This window comes from Mobula birostris, chromosome X (genome assembly GCF_030028105.1).
Source record: "Mobula birostris isolate sMobBir1 chromosome X, sMobBir1.hap1, whole genome shotgun sequence".
NCBI lineage: Eukaryota > Metazoa > Chordata > Chondrichthyes > Myliobatiformes > Myliobatidae > Mobula > Mobula birostris.
This window is the reverse complement of record NC_092402.1, coordinates 78,462,529-78,477,931: the sequence shown is the minus strand read 5'-3', so window position 1 is coordinate 78,477,931 and position 15,403 is coordinate 78,462,529. Positions and strand designations below refer to the sequence as shown.

The 15,403-nt window shown below is 42.6% G+C and overlaps 1 protein-coding gene across 1 annotated transcript in view; it reads right to left on the bottom strand.

The window, feature by feature from the left end:
• Positions 1 to 15,403, bottom strand: part of LOC140191402 (myosin light chain kinase, smooth muscle-like) — a 73,997-nt gene that overhangs the window by 39,158 nt on the left and 19,436 nt on the right. Inside the window, exons 2-6 of the mRNA XM_072248795.1 lie at positions 9,405 to 9,521; positions 8,411 to 8,563; positions 6,960 to 7,163; positions 3,209 to 3,247; positions 962 to 1,086 (exon numbers count right to left, since the gene is read on the bottom strand). Of these exons, the coding sequence (XP_072104896.1) occupies positions 962 to 1,086; positions 3,209 to 3,247; positions 6,960 to 7,163; positions 8,411 to 8,563; positions 9,405 to 9,521 (638 nt within the window). The remainder of the gene's footprint in view (positions 1 to 961; positions 1,087 to 3,208; positions 3,248 to 6,959; positions 7,164 to 8,410; positions 8,564 to 9,404; positions 9,522 to 15,403) is intronic.

Sequence of the window (15,403 nt, the reverse complement as noted above, 5' to 3'; positions counted from 1 at the left end):
CCCCAGGACACACTTTGTAACAAGCTACCACCAGCACCCTTTAATGTGCAGAAGGATATATAGGATAAACCAAGAACTAATGGCCAGGTGGTATGAAACTTTGCTTCTAGATACCTTTTGAGAAGGAGAGAATAAACAGCCAATGCAAGAGTTAGAATTTTAAGTTCTTGGAAAAATGGTGCCACAATAAGTCTTCACCTCAATACAGATTTGAAGGTACATTAGATGAAACAGTTGGATGACAGATAGGCAGCTTGACATTAACGATGAGAGCAGAAATGTGGTGCAGTCAGAGAGGTTTCAGTGCAATGAGAGAAGTGGGGTGAGTCAACAAAGTTGAATGGGAAATGATAAAGGTTGTAAATGAAATCGAAAACAAAATTTTATTTGCAATGGATTACAGTTGTCTAAAAACTCCCCACATTGGGATCAATGACCTTTGTGTGAAAAGACTCTGAAGGAGAAAGTTTACATAAAAACATAAATATTGGAGTATGCTCCTCTCTAAAGTAAATCAGATGTTGTTAATGGTACATGAAATGACAATATCTCTACTCTGGTCTTCTGCATTTCTGCATTCACCAAGGCAGCATGGTAGCATAGCAGTTAATGCAATGCTTTACGGCGCCAGTGACCGGAAGATCAGTGTTCAATTGTTGCCGCTGTCTGTAAGGAGCTTGTATGTTCTCTCTGTGACCACATGGGTTTCCTCCAGGTGCTCTGGTTTCCACCCACATTCCAAAAAGCATTACTGGTTTCAGTTAGTAAGTTGTGGGCATGCAATGTTTGTGCCGGAAGCTTGGCGACACTTGCAGGCTGTCCTCAGCATATCCTCAGACTGTGTTGGTCGTCGATGCAAATAATGCATTTCACTGCATGTTTCAGTGTACAGGTGACAAATAAAGTTAATCTTTAACCTTTAATTTGCTAACAGAATCACGAAGCCTCACTTTCTACGCACCTGGGTTTTTCCTTTCAGCCATGTTGCAGCAATGGGAGGGGTTCCTACAATCCCAACGGTCAGCTCAGCTCGCTGCCCTGCCTTCACCTCCACATGAGTCTGAGGCGCCAACAATCGAGGTGGCCCTAAGGAAGATCAAATGTCAAACTTAACCATTACAACCACTCAAATATTTCAAGCAAATAAGAATTTTTTGTTTTGAAACATCTAATAACATTGTGTGATACAGCTGCAAGCATGCCATCTCCCTTAAAAGTTACTTTATTATTTAGTGAGGTACAATGCAGAATAGACCCTTCCAGCCCTTCGAGCCATGCTGCCCAACAACCCCTAATTTAACCCTAGCCTAATCACCGGACAATTTACAATGACCAATTAACCTACTAACCTATAGGTCTTTGGACTGTGGCGCCCTGATCTCATCCTTAATTAAGAGCACCACCCCACCTCCTTTGCCTTCCTGCCTATCTTTCCGTATTACCTGATACCCTTGGATACTTAATTCCCAGCCATCTCCACCTTGCAACCAGGTTTCTGTAATGGCCACTAAATCATATGCCTTGGTACTGACCTGTGCCGCAAATTCACTAACCTTGTTTCTAATACTACGGGCATTTAGATAAAGTGCCCTTATACTCATTGTCCTTTTAGAATCTAGTGACCTATGCGATTTTTGTTTTTTACTTTTATGCACTCTACTCTTACGTTTTTTTTCACTAACTCTAGCTTTGGACTCTGCATCACTGCCCTCTTCTTTTCTGTGTGGGTTCCCATCCCCCTGCCATATTAGTTTAAAACCTCCCCAACAGCACTAGCAAACAATCTCCCTGGGACATTGATCCCGGCCCTGCCCAGATGTAGACCGTCCGGATGGTACTGGTCCCACCTCCCCCAGAAACGGTTCCAATGCCCCAAGAATCTGAAGCCCTCCCTCCTGCACCACCACTCAAGCCACATATTCATTCTAGCTGTTCTGCTATTCCAACTCTGGCTAGCACTTGGCACCGGTAATAATCCTGAGATGATTACCTTTGAGGTCCTACTCTTTAATTTATCTCCTAGCCCCCTAAATTCAGATGTAGGACCTCATCCCGCTTTCTTCCTATATCGTTAGTACCTACATGCACCACGACAGTTCTTGTAAGGCTACTAGAAATTCCCGCATTCTTTCAGGGCAGCATGCTGGCACAGCAGTTGGTGCTGCTGTCTGACCATGTCATGGGCCCAGGTTCAATCCTGATCTCCAGTGCTCTCTGTGGGGAGTTTGCACATCCTGAGTGCCCAGATTTCCCACAAGCGCTTCCTGCTTCCTGCCACATCCTATAGATCCGCTGATAAGTTAATTGTCTATTCTGAATTACCTCCATGAGGGCAAGTTACAAAAGAATCAAAGGGAAGTTGGTGGGCAATTAAGAGGGAATAAGTTGCAGTTAAGTATGATTGTTTGCAAAACTCTGCTGAGAGCCACCCTGAATGTCCAAATGGCCTCCTTCTGTGTAATTGAGAGATTCAAAGGATGGAGAAATGGAAATATTTGAGATATTTCTGGAATTGTTAGGATAGGTAATTGGATGGAAAAACCAGGTAGTTCAAAGGATCCTTGAAGACTATTCTATTAAACAGGATCTGGAATTCACTGTGTTGTTAAAAAAAACCCTGAAACTTAAAAGTAAACTAAGAGGGAGAAAACAAAACTTCAAATTAAACATAGCACATTGGCTGTAGGAAATGTATCACAGATATATATGATGTTGTCTACATGGTTCATTTATAGATTACAGATTATTATCATAGATAATTTCAAACCTCGATGTTGAGATATAATAAACTTGCTGATCTAAGGAGTGAAGGGATGTGTTCCATGCAAGAATGCAGCTGGGAGTGTCCCTAACCCCACTGCCAGTCAGGCTTGATCCAATGGAAATTGGGGAAGTCTGAGTGCTGGTGGTTGACAAATATTAACCTATTGCAACATAATTTTGAAACATTTCCTTATGTTCCAGTGAGAGATTGAGAAGCCTGTAATTTTAAAGCAAATCAAGTGTGCAAGAGCCAGAGTGCCCATATGTTTTGAGTAATGTTGAATGTTAAGCTGCTTCACTCCACCTACCAGCTCAGGAGCAGGCTGAGCCAACTCCGCAACTCCCTACATTTATCCATTTGGCCCTTCTGGGCTAGCAGTGCAGCTAGACTCCAATGACAAACACAACTACCATCTCTAACTGAGCTGTAAACAAGAAGGATCACCTGATTTTGAAGATGGCTTCTTCTTCAAAGGGGATAAATCTGTAAAAAGAAAATGAAGGGTTAAAGAGGTGAATGAAGGATGCATACTGATAAATGATTGTGAAAAAATACCAATGCAACCCTCAGGTACTCATGCTTTGTGCAAGCAAATCATTCTGTGCGCACCTAAGCAGATACTGGTGGCTCAACCCCTGTTATGGAATCTGACTCTTGAACGTATTTTTGTAAAACAGCTGGAGTTATATCTTTCAAACTCTGAAGAGGTGCCCTTTCATTTCTTCCAGGGGTATAAATATTCAATCTGTTCTCTCCTTCCCTTATGTCCAGTGTTTGCAGCGTTTAGTGGACGTATGATTTGCCTTGTGTCTGGGTTCACAGTTCCCGACTGCATAGCAACAGCACCAGAACACATTATTGATTTGAAACTGTAGGTCACCATGTTTGATTGAATTCTGCTTCAGCACAAGGTCACAGGTCTCTTTTAGTAAACTCCCCACTATCATCTTAACTGCTATGTTTCAGTCTGCATGCAAATTTTACTGGCTGTTCTTTGCCTGTTCCATGAAAATCAATGGGGTGCCACAGCAGCATAGCAGTTAGCATGATGCTATTACAGCTGGGGGCATTGGAGTTCAGAGTTCAATTCTGATGTCATCTGCATAGAGACTGTACATACTCCCCATGGAAGGCATGGGTTTCCTCCGGGTACTCCAGTTTCCTTCCTCAATCCAAAGATGTACCGCTTTTCAGATCTTTTACACCAACTACAATCCATCCTGAGATATGAACCTTCCTGTCACATCACCATTAGTACATCCCGCACTCATAACCGACTGGGGAAACATACCGTAGTCATGGGAACCTGCTTTGTGGTTCAAATGTGCCGTGGTGATTGTGGAGCAGATGTTGTTGCCAATCTGTAGTGGGATCTGCAAGTGAGGAAGTTAAGGATCCAGTTGTACAAGGAGGCATTGAGGCCAAGCTCTTGGAACTTAGTGAGGGGTCTTGAGGGGATGATTGTGTTAAATGCTGAGTGTATGCATCTTTGTTGTCCAGGTGTTCCAGAGCTGAGTGAAGTGCCAATGAGATGGCACCTGCTTTTGACCTGGTATGGAAAAACCAATGCCTTTGAATGGAAACTCTTACAAAATGTAGTGAATATGGCCCAGTCCATCCTCACCATTGAGCATATCTACATGAAACACTGTTGCAGGAAAGCAGCATCCATCATCAGGGACCCCCACCATCCAGGACATGCCCTTTTCTTGCTGCTACCATCAGGAAGAAGGTACAGGAGCCTCAGGGCTCTCACCACCAGGTTCAGGAACAAGTATTACCCCTCAGCCATCAGGCTGTTGAACCAACGGGGATAACTTCACTTGCCCCATCATTAAAATGTTCCTACAACCAATGGACTCTTCATCTCATGTTCTCAATATTTATTGCTTATTTATTATTGTTATTTATTTCTTTTTGTATTTGCACAGTTTGTTGTCTTTTGCACACCAACGCTCAAGTTGGTGTGGTCTTTTATTGATTCTGTTATGGTTATTATTCTATGAATTTGTTGAGAATGCCCAGAAGAAAATGACATATATGTACTTTGATACTACACTCCCTTTGAACTTTGACCTTGCCATGATAGTAGGCAAATTGGAGCAGCTCCAATTCACTCCTTGGGCAGGAGTTGATATGCTTCATGACCAACCTCTTGAAGCTCCTCATCACAGTGGATGTAAGTGCCACTGAACAATAGTCATTAAGGCAGGTTACCACGTTCTTCTTGGGAGCTGGCATGATTGAAGCCTGCTTGAATCAGCTGGAGTAGGTAAATATTTTGCTGAGAACCTGTGCTCTGTCTGCAGCTAGTATCTTGAGTTTCCAGTTGTATGTCACTTCAACTCCCCTTCCCATTCTCACCTTTACCAGTCTGTCTTTGACATTCTTCACCTCCACCATGAGGCTAAAGGCAAAGTAGAATAACAACACCTCACACTCCAATTGAGTAGCCTACATCCCAATGGTATGAATATTGAATTCTCCAGTTTCAGGTAACCCACAGCCACTGTGCTGCTTTCCTAGAGCTGTCAGTCTGACGAGGTTTGCTCTCCATTTACACTCCTTTCTTATTTCCTACTGCTCAGCACTGCACGTGCCTATCTACCTGGGTTTCTTCTCCTCTGGCTTACCCTCCCTATCCTCTCCCTTACCTGATTCCAAGTGCCCATACTTCTCTTTTTCTTATCCATTTCTACTTATCACCCAGCAACCCCTGTCTCTAAACAACCCCTCCTGTCTCCCTCTACGCATCACCTACGAGCCTGCCTCTGTCCTCCCTCCTAACACTTTTACCAGCTACCTTCCCTCAGTACTCTGAGTCCCAATGCAGAATCTTGGCCTGAAACATCTTTTTCTCTGCGGATACTGCTTCACCTGCTGAGTTCCTCAAGCAATTTGTTTTCTTGCTCCAGATTACAGCATCAGCTGTCTTGACTTAAAATGAAAATCTAGCTTTCTTTGTCTGACAGGATGGCATATTGTAGGTCTTTTTACTTTAGGAATTTGACATTATTCAGAAGGACAGACACCAAAACATAAACACGAAGAAGTCTGCAGATGCTGGAAGTCCAGAGCAACACATGCAAAGTCTGGAGGAACTCAACAGGTTAGGCAGCATCTATGAAAATGAATGGTCTTGGCCAAAAATCAACTGCTTATTTATTTCCATAGATGCTGCCTGACCAGCTGGGTTCCTCCAATATCTTGTGAGTGTTGCTTGCTACTGACACCAAAATATTTGAAATTAGCAACACAAACTAGTATCTCTAAGCTTCAAGATGATTTTGCCTTCAGGGGGCCTTGAGTTGTTGATATGGAGATTGCAGACTGGTTGGTTTGAACATAAACCAGCAATTTTATCTGGTGATGTGGAAGAACAACCCAATGTTTGGACTCCCTGGTGCACATGCAAAGCAAGTACTAACAGGCATTTGCAAGACTGATTAGCATCTATAGATTTGCACAGCAACCAAGAAAGAATTTCACAAACCAGTGACTCTTCCAGGAAAGAGTCCTGGCTGGGATCAAAATACCTTTGAATTTGAGAGATTTCCCTAGTGCAGCAATGTGAAAGATCAACTAGGAAAAACCACAAAGCTGGGAAGTTTAGTGTGACCATTACCAGAGCTGCCATGGGCATACCAGTCCAGACACCCATCCTCCCGGTGAGATTCTCTTTGTGACCAGAGGACAATACTGCTGTAAGTGAGTTAACCCTTTAAAAAGTGCAGTTTTGGGGAAAACCTGATAATACTGTGAACAAATTAACACTCAGTTTTCAGTTTAGTAAGGTTGAACACTATAATGGAGTCAAAGTTTGGATAAGACACTATCTTGAAGTCATTTACAGAGGGGGAATGGGTAGGTTCTCACCAATAAAAAGGTGCCAACAAAAATCTTACTGTAAAGTTGGAGTTGAATTCCCTCCCAAAATCTAATAGACAGAGAAATCTGACCAAAGATCCTCTTCTCAGAAGTAAGCCCACTCTCAACTGCACGGCACCCATTCAGCAAAGGCATTCTTTGGCTAAAGTGCCCGCATTTATACAAAGCATACAAAATGAATATAACATTGGAAAGTAATTAAATAATTCAAGGAGAGAAAAAGTGAAGAGGTATATCTGGCTGGTTTTAATTGTGGGTGCATTCAAATGCACAGCTGAACTAAAGTAGATCAAATGTTAATCATTACCTTTAGGAAAGCTTCTGTTCCTAGTACTTTGATTCACATCATCTGGACACAAAAGACCGGTTGAAAATTGAGTTGGTTCACCCTGGGACTGCAAACTGTAACCTTTTGTTCCGTGTTCTGAACAGGTCTCACCAAGTCCTCCATCACCGTCTGTACTTCTCATCTGTTTGGGCAAATGTTTTGAACGCTGAAGAGTTTCAAAATCTATTAAGCAGAGGACATATCTTAGTTATCATCTCAATCTGTTCTTACAACCCTAAGCAAAGAGAATATACTAGGCTTTCCCTATCTAAAGCCACTACACCACCCCCTTTATGAATGGTTATTAACAGTTTTGAGCCCCTTATCTCAGAAAGGATGTATTGTCATTGGAGAGTGTCCAGAGGAGGTTCACGAGATTGATTTTGGGAATGAAGGGGTTAACATATGAGAAGTACTTGGAATTTAGAAGAATATGGGGAGGGAGAGATCTCATTGAAATCTACCAAATGTTGAAAGACTACATAAGGTGGAAGTGGAGAGGATGTTTCCTCTGGTAGGGGTATCCAGAACTAGACAACACAGCCTCAAAATTGAAGGGCAACCTTTTAGAACAGAGGTAAGGAGGATTTTTTTTTTTTTAGCCAAAGAGTGGAATTCTCTGCCACAGACTGTGGTGGGGGTCGTCCATGGGTATATTTAAGGCGGAAGTTGATAGATTCCTGATTGGTCCGGGCATCAAGGGATATGGTAAGAGGGCAGGTGTATGGGTTTGATGGAATCCAGGATCAGCTATGAGGAAATGGCAGAGCAGACTTGATGGGCTGAATGGCCTAATTCTGCTCCTATGTCTTATGGTATTATGGTCTCATTATTGTATGCTGTTCTGGTTTACTGTAGATTACTGTCTGCATTGATGAACTGGCTATGCATTTATGAGGATCACACATACGGCGATTAGAGGATTGCTGAGGTTTTTTTTGTGCTCCATCTGTTCAGAAAGAGAAACTGAATGAAATAAGGCAGCAGCAAATCAGTATCAAATGAGTGACAAAGACAAATGATCAAAATAGTGGTAAAAACTAATGAAACTAGTGTACTGGTGAAATTAGCAGTTTTAGTGAAATGAGCGATATTAGTAGTCAACAAAAAATATCCAAGTCCTTACTAAGTTTCTATTTAACTAAAAGTAACAACTCAAAGGGCAAATACATGAATATACTCATTTACTTCTACCACACCCAAACCCACGTGACAAATTATTGTAACCCATAATAAAACTGTGCAATACAAAATACAATACAGACAGACAGATACTAGATGCATGTCTCCTGCAGGCACTAGAGGTGGTCCAGGAGAGGTTAAGCACAATGAGAATTTATTATTGATGCCGTAGAAGGCCAGTCAAAGGTGTGATGAATAAAAATGGCTTCAGATGACACACAATAAGCACATCCACATCCTTCAATCACCTTGAATCGTCACTGTTGCACTGCTTGAAGCTCTTCCCAAGGCATTTTCGGCAACACACATGTACGTGCCTGCATCTTCGGGCAAACAGTCCTCAATCACCCACTGGGCAACACCGTCATTGAACGAAGCTCGGCCAAACTTTGCAGCTTCACCTGAAACAAACCAGGAGGCCATCAGAAATAATGTCTATTGGAGCATCATGTAACATGCAGTTCACTGACCATACTATTTAAAATTAATATAGCTTATCAATGTTCAAATATGAGAAGAATTGGGAATTTACTGCTTACTATGTTTGTAGGTAAGCAACAGTGTGGGGCTGTTCTCGAATTGAGTGACTGCATTTGCAATGCCACCAAATCTGTGACTGGTATTTGCGACCTTAATGTGACATTAGCTCCATTCCTTTCCCCATTCCATTCCTTTGGAGGTATTCAGCAGGTTAGACCATATTTTCTGATTTTACATTGGTATTCGAGCTTATTCCACCTCAATGCACTGTGTAATGATTTGATCTATATCTTGGTACATGTGACGATAATAAAGCAACACCAAACCAAACTATACTGACCTACTAAGGCCCACAGTGATGCAAGGCTGCTGCTCACCAATGTCTTAACAAGAGTAGGATAGGCCAATAAATATTATCCTTCACAGCGATACCCACATCTCAAAATATTAACTAAAGAAAACTGGGTCATTATTCCTTAGGCAAAATAGGAGAGGGCAGTCATAGAAGGAGTGAGGGAATTCAACCATTAACAAAGAAGTTATGGGTTATCAGCCAATCACCAAATTCAGGCACTTAATATGCAAACATTCTGATTGAAGCCATTTCATGGGTTCAGCATTCAAACTGAGGCTGTCCCTTTACATTAACTAATGACCCTTGTGACTCCTGGTCATTACAACCTTGAATGCTTATAGCCAGTCTCTAAAATCAGCACTGCAATTGAGTTTTTCAACACTTATTTTACCAGGGGTCAACCTCACCATTTAGAAACCAGGAGATGGTAATTGGACTCTTTCCAGCAACTGTGCCCCATAGTACAATGGTGCTGCTTTCATCCGCAGTGACGTCTGTCAGGAGCTTTGTGAAAACAGGACGCTCTGCAAGCACATAAGGGTCAGTCAGTAAAAATACACAAAACCAGTCATACAAAACTAAAATGGAACTTTGCACCAGGGTTCCTGGAACTGACTGAAATCATCAGTGAGGCTTATTGATGTTGTTAGATTTTTCCTTTTAGAACCCAAAAGATAGTAGTAGTGGAGAGCGGAAACTTCAACCCGTCAATACGGAGGACACTTGTCCCATGATGAAGGGTAACTTTTAATTTTATTTAGAGATACAGCGAAGGAACTGACCTATCCGACCCACCGAGCCATGCTGCCAGCAACCCACCCATTTAACCCTAGCCTAATCACAGGGCAATTCACAACGACCAATTAACCTACGAACTGGTACGTCTTTGAACTGTGGGAGGAAACTCACGCATTCCACAGGGAGACCATTCAAACTCCTTACAGAGGATGGTGGGATTGAACTCTGAACTCTGGTGCTCCAAGCTGTAATAGTGTGAGGGTAACCTACCATGACGCCCAACTTTTGAATTACTGCTGCCAATAATTTCATTGAAAGGCATTTTTATACACACAATGTACATAAGTTAATGTTTATAAACATTATAATGTTTATCATTATAAGAATTTCAAATGTATACATGAAGTGACTGAACTGAAGAATCAGAAACAATTGAAGTTTAATTGTGGACAAAATGATTGGGTGAGGATAGTCATGTGCCAAAAGATAAGAGAGCATGTGGCAGTGTGAAATCAGTTGCCAACACTGGCTGGATTTATTCTTAGGAGGTTTGATTTTGTGGCATTCAATCACATGACATAGTCACATTTTGCTAACCTTACATCACCTGAACTCCTTATTCTCCCCATATCTTACAAAAATCTATCATCACAGAAACACTCCCAAAACAACCAAGTAATGCACGAGATATGTAATGCACAGGTGCTTACAGACAGAGGCTGCACACTGTCTAATTGGTCAATAGCAGGAAATTAAGTAAACACTTCATGCCTGTCTTTATTTTCTTCCAAAAACCTGGCAGAAATATTAGAGAATCTGGGCTCTTGTGAAAGTGGGGAACTGAAGGAACTATTTATTAATCAAAAAATATTACAAGAGAAGCTAGTCTTATCCCAAGGCCAATAAATCCTTGGGATTTGCAGAACTTGAAGGCCAATAAATATATCCCAGAGTTGTGAAAGAGGTTCAAAGTAAATTTATTTTGAAGGTACATATATGTCACCATATGCAACCATTTTCTTGTGGGTATAAACAGAAAATACAAGAGCCATAATAGAATCAATGAAAGACTGCACCCAACAGGATGGTCAAACAGCCAATGTGTCAAGAGAACAAACTGAAAGGAAAAAAAGCAATAACAATAATAATAAATAAGCAATAACTATTGAGAACATGAGATGAAGAGTCCTTGAAAGTGAGTCGATAGGTTGTGGGAACAGATCAGTGATGGGGCAAGTGAAGTTGATTGAAGTTATCTTGAAACCACTGGTTCAAAAGCCAGTGATAAAGACAGCGAATCCTCTGGTTACCATCTTCTGAAGTTATGAAGATTCTGGAACCGCTCCTGTGGGTTACAGGGAAGGAAATGAGAGCCCACCATTTAAGAATGGAAGGGGAGAGACAACAATGAATTTATGACACATTATCACATTATCAATAGCAACAGAACTAAGGAGATGATAATGGTACTAGGCAGAGACAACATGGACTTCTGAAAGGAAAAATTATGTCTGACTAATAAGCCACAGTATTTTTTTAGGCAGTGACAGGTAGAACAGACAAGGGAAACCAATGGATGAGATTTGTTTGGATTTTCATAAGGCATTCAATAAAGTCCCACACAAGAAGCTGATGAACATTAGGTTATCAGGCAGGGACAAAGACTGAGTATAATAGATGGCTCTTGGATGGGCAGGCTTTGAACAGTGGTGTAATATAGGGACACACACAAAATACTGGAGGAACTCCGCAAGTCAGGCAAATCTATGGAAAAGAGTACAGTTTATGTTTCAGCCTGACATCCTTCAGCAGGACTGGAGAAAAGGGGAAGCTGCTGAAGGGTCTCGGCCCAAAATGTCGGCTCTACTTTTTTCCTAGGTGCTGCCTAGCCTGCTGAGTTCCTCCAGAATTTTGTGTGTGTTACCTTATTTCCATGTTTGCTGACAACGAACTCTACATTGAGTGAAATTATGAGCACAAAGGCTGATGTAAAGAGGCTGAGTGTACAGATGGGGTAGAATCGGAATACAAGTGGTGCTACCCACATACTGTATCATAGGAAAGATGAAGTACATAGAACATCAAACAGTATAGCACAGGACAGATCATTCAGCTCACAATGTTGTGCCAAGCCAATTAATTTAGTGACCAAATAACCAACTAAACTAAATAACCAACTCTTCTGCCTACACAATGTCAATATTCTTCTATTTTCCTCAAATACATTGCCTATCTAAATGTCTCTTCAAAGTCTCTAATGTTTCTGCCTCTACCACCACCCCAGGCAATGCTTCACAGGCACCCACCGCTCTCTATCTGATAAAATTTGCCCCTCACATCTCCCTTGAAATTACCCCCTCTTACCTTAATGCATGCTAACTGCTATTAGACATTTCAACCCTGGGAAAAAGATACCGTCTGTCTACTCTATCTATACCTCTCATAATCTTATAAACCTCTCTCAGATCTCCCCAAACCTCTGCCGCTCCAGAGAAAACAATCCACATTTGTCCACTCTCTCATTAGAGCATATCAAGTCAAGTCAAGTCAGGTCAAGTCACTTTTTATTGTCATTTCGACCATAACTGCTGGTACAGTACACAGTAAAAACGAGACAACATTTTTCAGGACCATGGTGCTACATGAAACAATACAAAAACAACACTGATCTACGTAAAACAACACAAAAACTACACTAGACTACAGACCTACCCAGGACTGCATAAAGTACACAGAACAGTGCAGGCATTACAATGAATAATAAACAAGACAATGGGAACAGTGGAGGGCAGTAGGTTGGTAGTCCGATGGCTTGGTGGAAAAACTGTTACATAAATAAACAGCTGAATGGCGGCATCGGGGATCACGTCCGTTTCTGTACTCCCGCCGAGTATTTCATTGGAGTCGGATGTAGTCCGATTTAATGTCCATTGGAGAGCAGAATGGACGGGACAGCCGACTGGCTAGGACTTGCTTTTTTCCTGGCACGGACTCCTGCCTGCTCGCCTCGCTTCCGCTTCCTCGCACACTGCTTACAACGTCCCCATCTCTGGCCACTGGCATCAGGCGACTCCGAGGACTGTGGGCCTGATTCTCTCAGCAAGCCGAGGTCACGCAATTTAACCAGCAGATCTTCATGAAGGTTTGTTTCTGGGCGATCTCTGTATTGTAGCAGTATCTGGCGATGGTAGATAGTTGTTCTGTTATCCATTGCCCTAAACCCTAATTGTGCCTTAAAATTAAATTAAAAAACTAAATTAAAGTAGCACCAGATCTGAAAGGCCGCTGCTGCCATGCTGCATGGCCTGCTGGATCAGAGATCCCTTCTAATCCAGGTAGCATTGTGGTAAGCATCATTGGCACCCTCTCCAAAGTCCCAACACACTTCCAGTGGGGTGACAGAACTGGATGCAATACTCCAAATGCAGCCTAATTAGAGTTTTATAAAGCTGCAACATCTGCTCATTCACCCCCATTCAGGGCCCCAGGCAGTCCTTCCAGGTGAGACAACACTTCACCTGTGAATCTGCTGGGGTCATCTATTGTGTCTGGTGCTCCTGACGCAGCCTCCTCTACATTGGTGAGACTCGTGGTAAAATTGGGGGGGCCGTTTTGTTGAACGCCTCTGCACCATCCGCCACAAGCAGGACCTCCTGGTGGCCAAACACTTGAATTCCCATTCATATAGGGAAGTGTTGGTCCATGGCCTCCTCTTATGTCAAGATTAGGCCACCCTCAGAGTGGAGGAGCACCTCCTTCCAGTTAAAAAAAATTCTCCCCCTTTCCTCTATTCCTCACTCTGACCTTTTACCTCTTTTCATCTGCCTAGTACTTCCTTCTGAGACCCCTCCTCCTATCCTTTCTTGTATGGTCCACTCTCCTCTCCCATCAGATTCCTTCCTCTCCAGCCCTGGACCTTTCCACCCACCTGGCTTCACCTACCTCCTTCTAGCTAGTCTCCTTCCCCTCCCCCCAGCCTTTTCATTCTGGCATCTCCCCCTTTCCTTCTCAGTCCTGAAGAAGGGTCTCAGCCCAAAACGTCAACTCTTTATTCATTCCCATTGATGCAGCCTGACCTACTGAGTTCCTCCAGCAGTTTGTGTGTGGGGGAACTCCAGCATCTGCAGACTTTCTTCCATTTATGGTTTCTATCATAACTTACTGACTTTTGAACTCAAAGCCTCAACTAATAAAGGCCTGTTCACCATCCTAACAATCTGTGTAGTCACTTTCAAGGAGCTATGAACTTGGACCCCAAGATCCCTCGGCCCATCCACACTGTTCAGTGTCTCGTCCTGAACAGTGTACTATTTCTTTATATTTGACCTACCAAAATACAACACTTCACATTTGGTTGGGTTAAGCTTTATCTTCCATTTCTCCGTCCACATCTGCAACTGACCTACATCCTGTTCTATTCCTTGTCAGACATCCATGGTATCCACAACACCATTGATCTTCATATCATCTGCAAACTTACCAACCCACCCATCTACATTTTCATCCCGGTTATTTACACACATCGCAAACAGCAGAGGCCCCAGTACAGATCCCTGCAGAACACCGCTAATCACAGACCTCCACAGACCTCTACTCTCTGTCTTCTATGCACAAGCTAGTTCTGAATCCAAACAGCCAATTCAAAGTATTTATAAAATTCTGAGTGATTTGATCATGATGATGCTGAAAGAGACCAAGCCTGCTTGTGCACATACCAAAGCACTGTGATTAGTAATATGAATGGTATATTGATTTTAATTAGAAGATTTGAATACAAGAGTAAGGAAGTCTTATTTTAATTATATATGTCCTTAGTGAGACTGCACCTGGTGTCTGATGTTGATTTTGTCTCCTTACTTAACAAGGTTCCTGCTATAGTGAGAGTGCTATGAGGAACCCGGCTGGTTCCTGAGATGGGAGTTCTGCTGAAGGAGGACTGATTGGGTAGAGTGGAACTGCATTCTCTGAAGTTAATATGTCTGAGACAAGATGTCATTGGACCATCCAAACCACTTGACAGGAATGGGCCATTTAGGACAGAGAGGGGAGAAAATTCTTCAGAGTTGGCCGAATACTTAGAATTCTCTACTACAGAGGGCTCTGGAGGCTCAGAATTCATAACATAGATTGATAAATTTTTACGCATTGAGGGCAAAAGATATGCAAATAGTGCAAGAAAATGGCAGTGAGTTAGAAAAGCAGCTATCAACTTAACAAACGGTGGAGCAGGCTGGAACGGCCGAATGGCCTGCTCCTTCTTGCGACATGTAAACACGTTCAAGGTACAACATCTGGAGAATGTGGTGAGGATAGGGGGTGGGAGATGGACTTTTCTCAGCCTTTGCAGAAAGTAGAGACACTGCTGGGCTTTCTTTGCTATGGAGCTGCTGTTGAGGGACCAGGTGAGATTCTCCGCCAGGTGAACACCAAGAAATTTGGTGCTCTTAATGATCTTTACGGAGGAGTCGTCGATGTTCAGCGGAGAGTGGCCGTTCTGTGTCCTCCTGAAATCAACAATCGTCTCTTTTGTTTTGTTCACGTTCAGAGACAGGTTGTTGGCTCTGCGCCAGTCCGTTAGCCGCTGCACCTCCTCTCTGTATGCTGACTCATCGTTCTTGCTGATGAGACCCACCACGGCCGTGTCGTCGGTGAACTTGATGATGTGGTT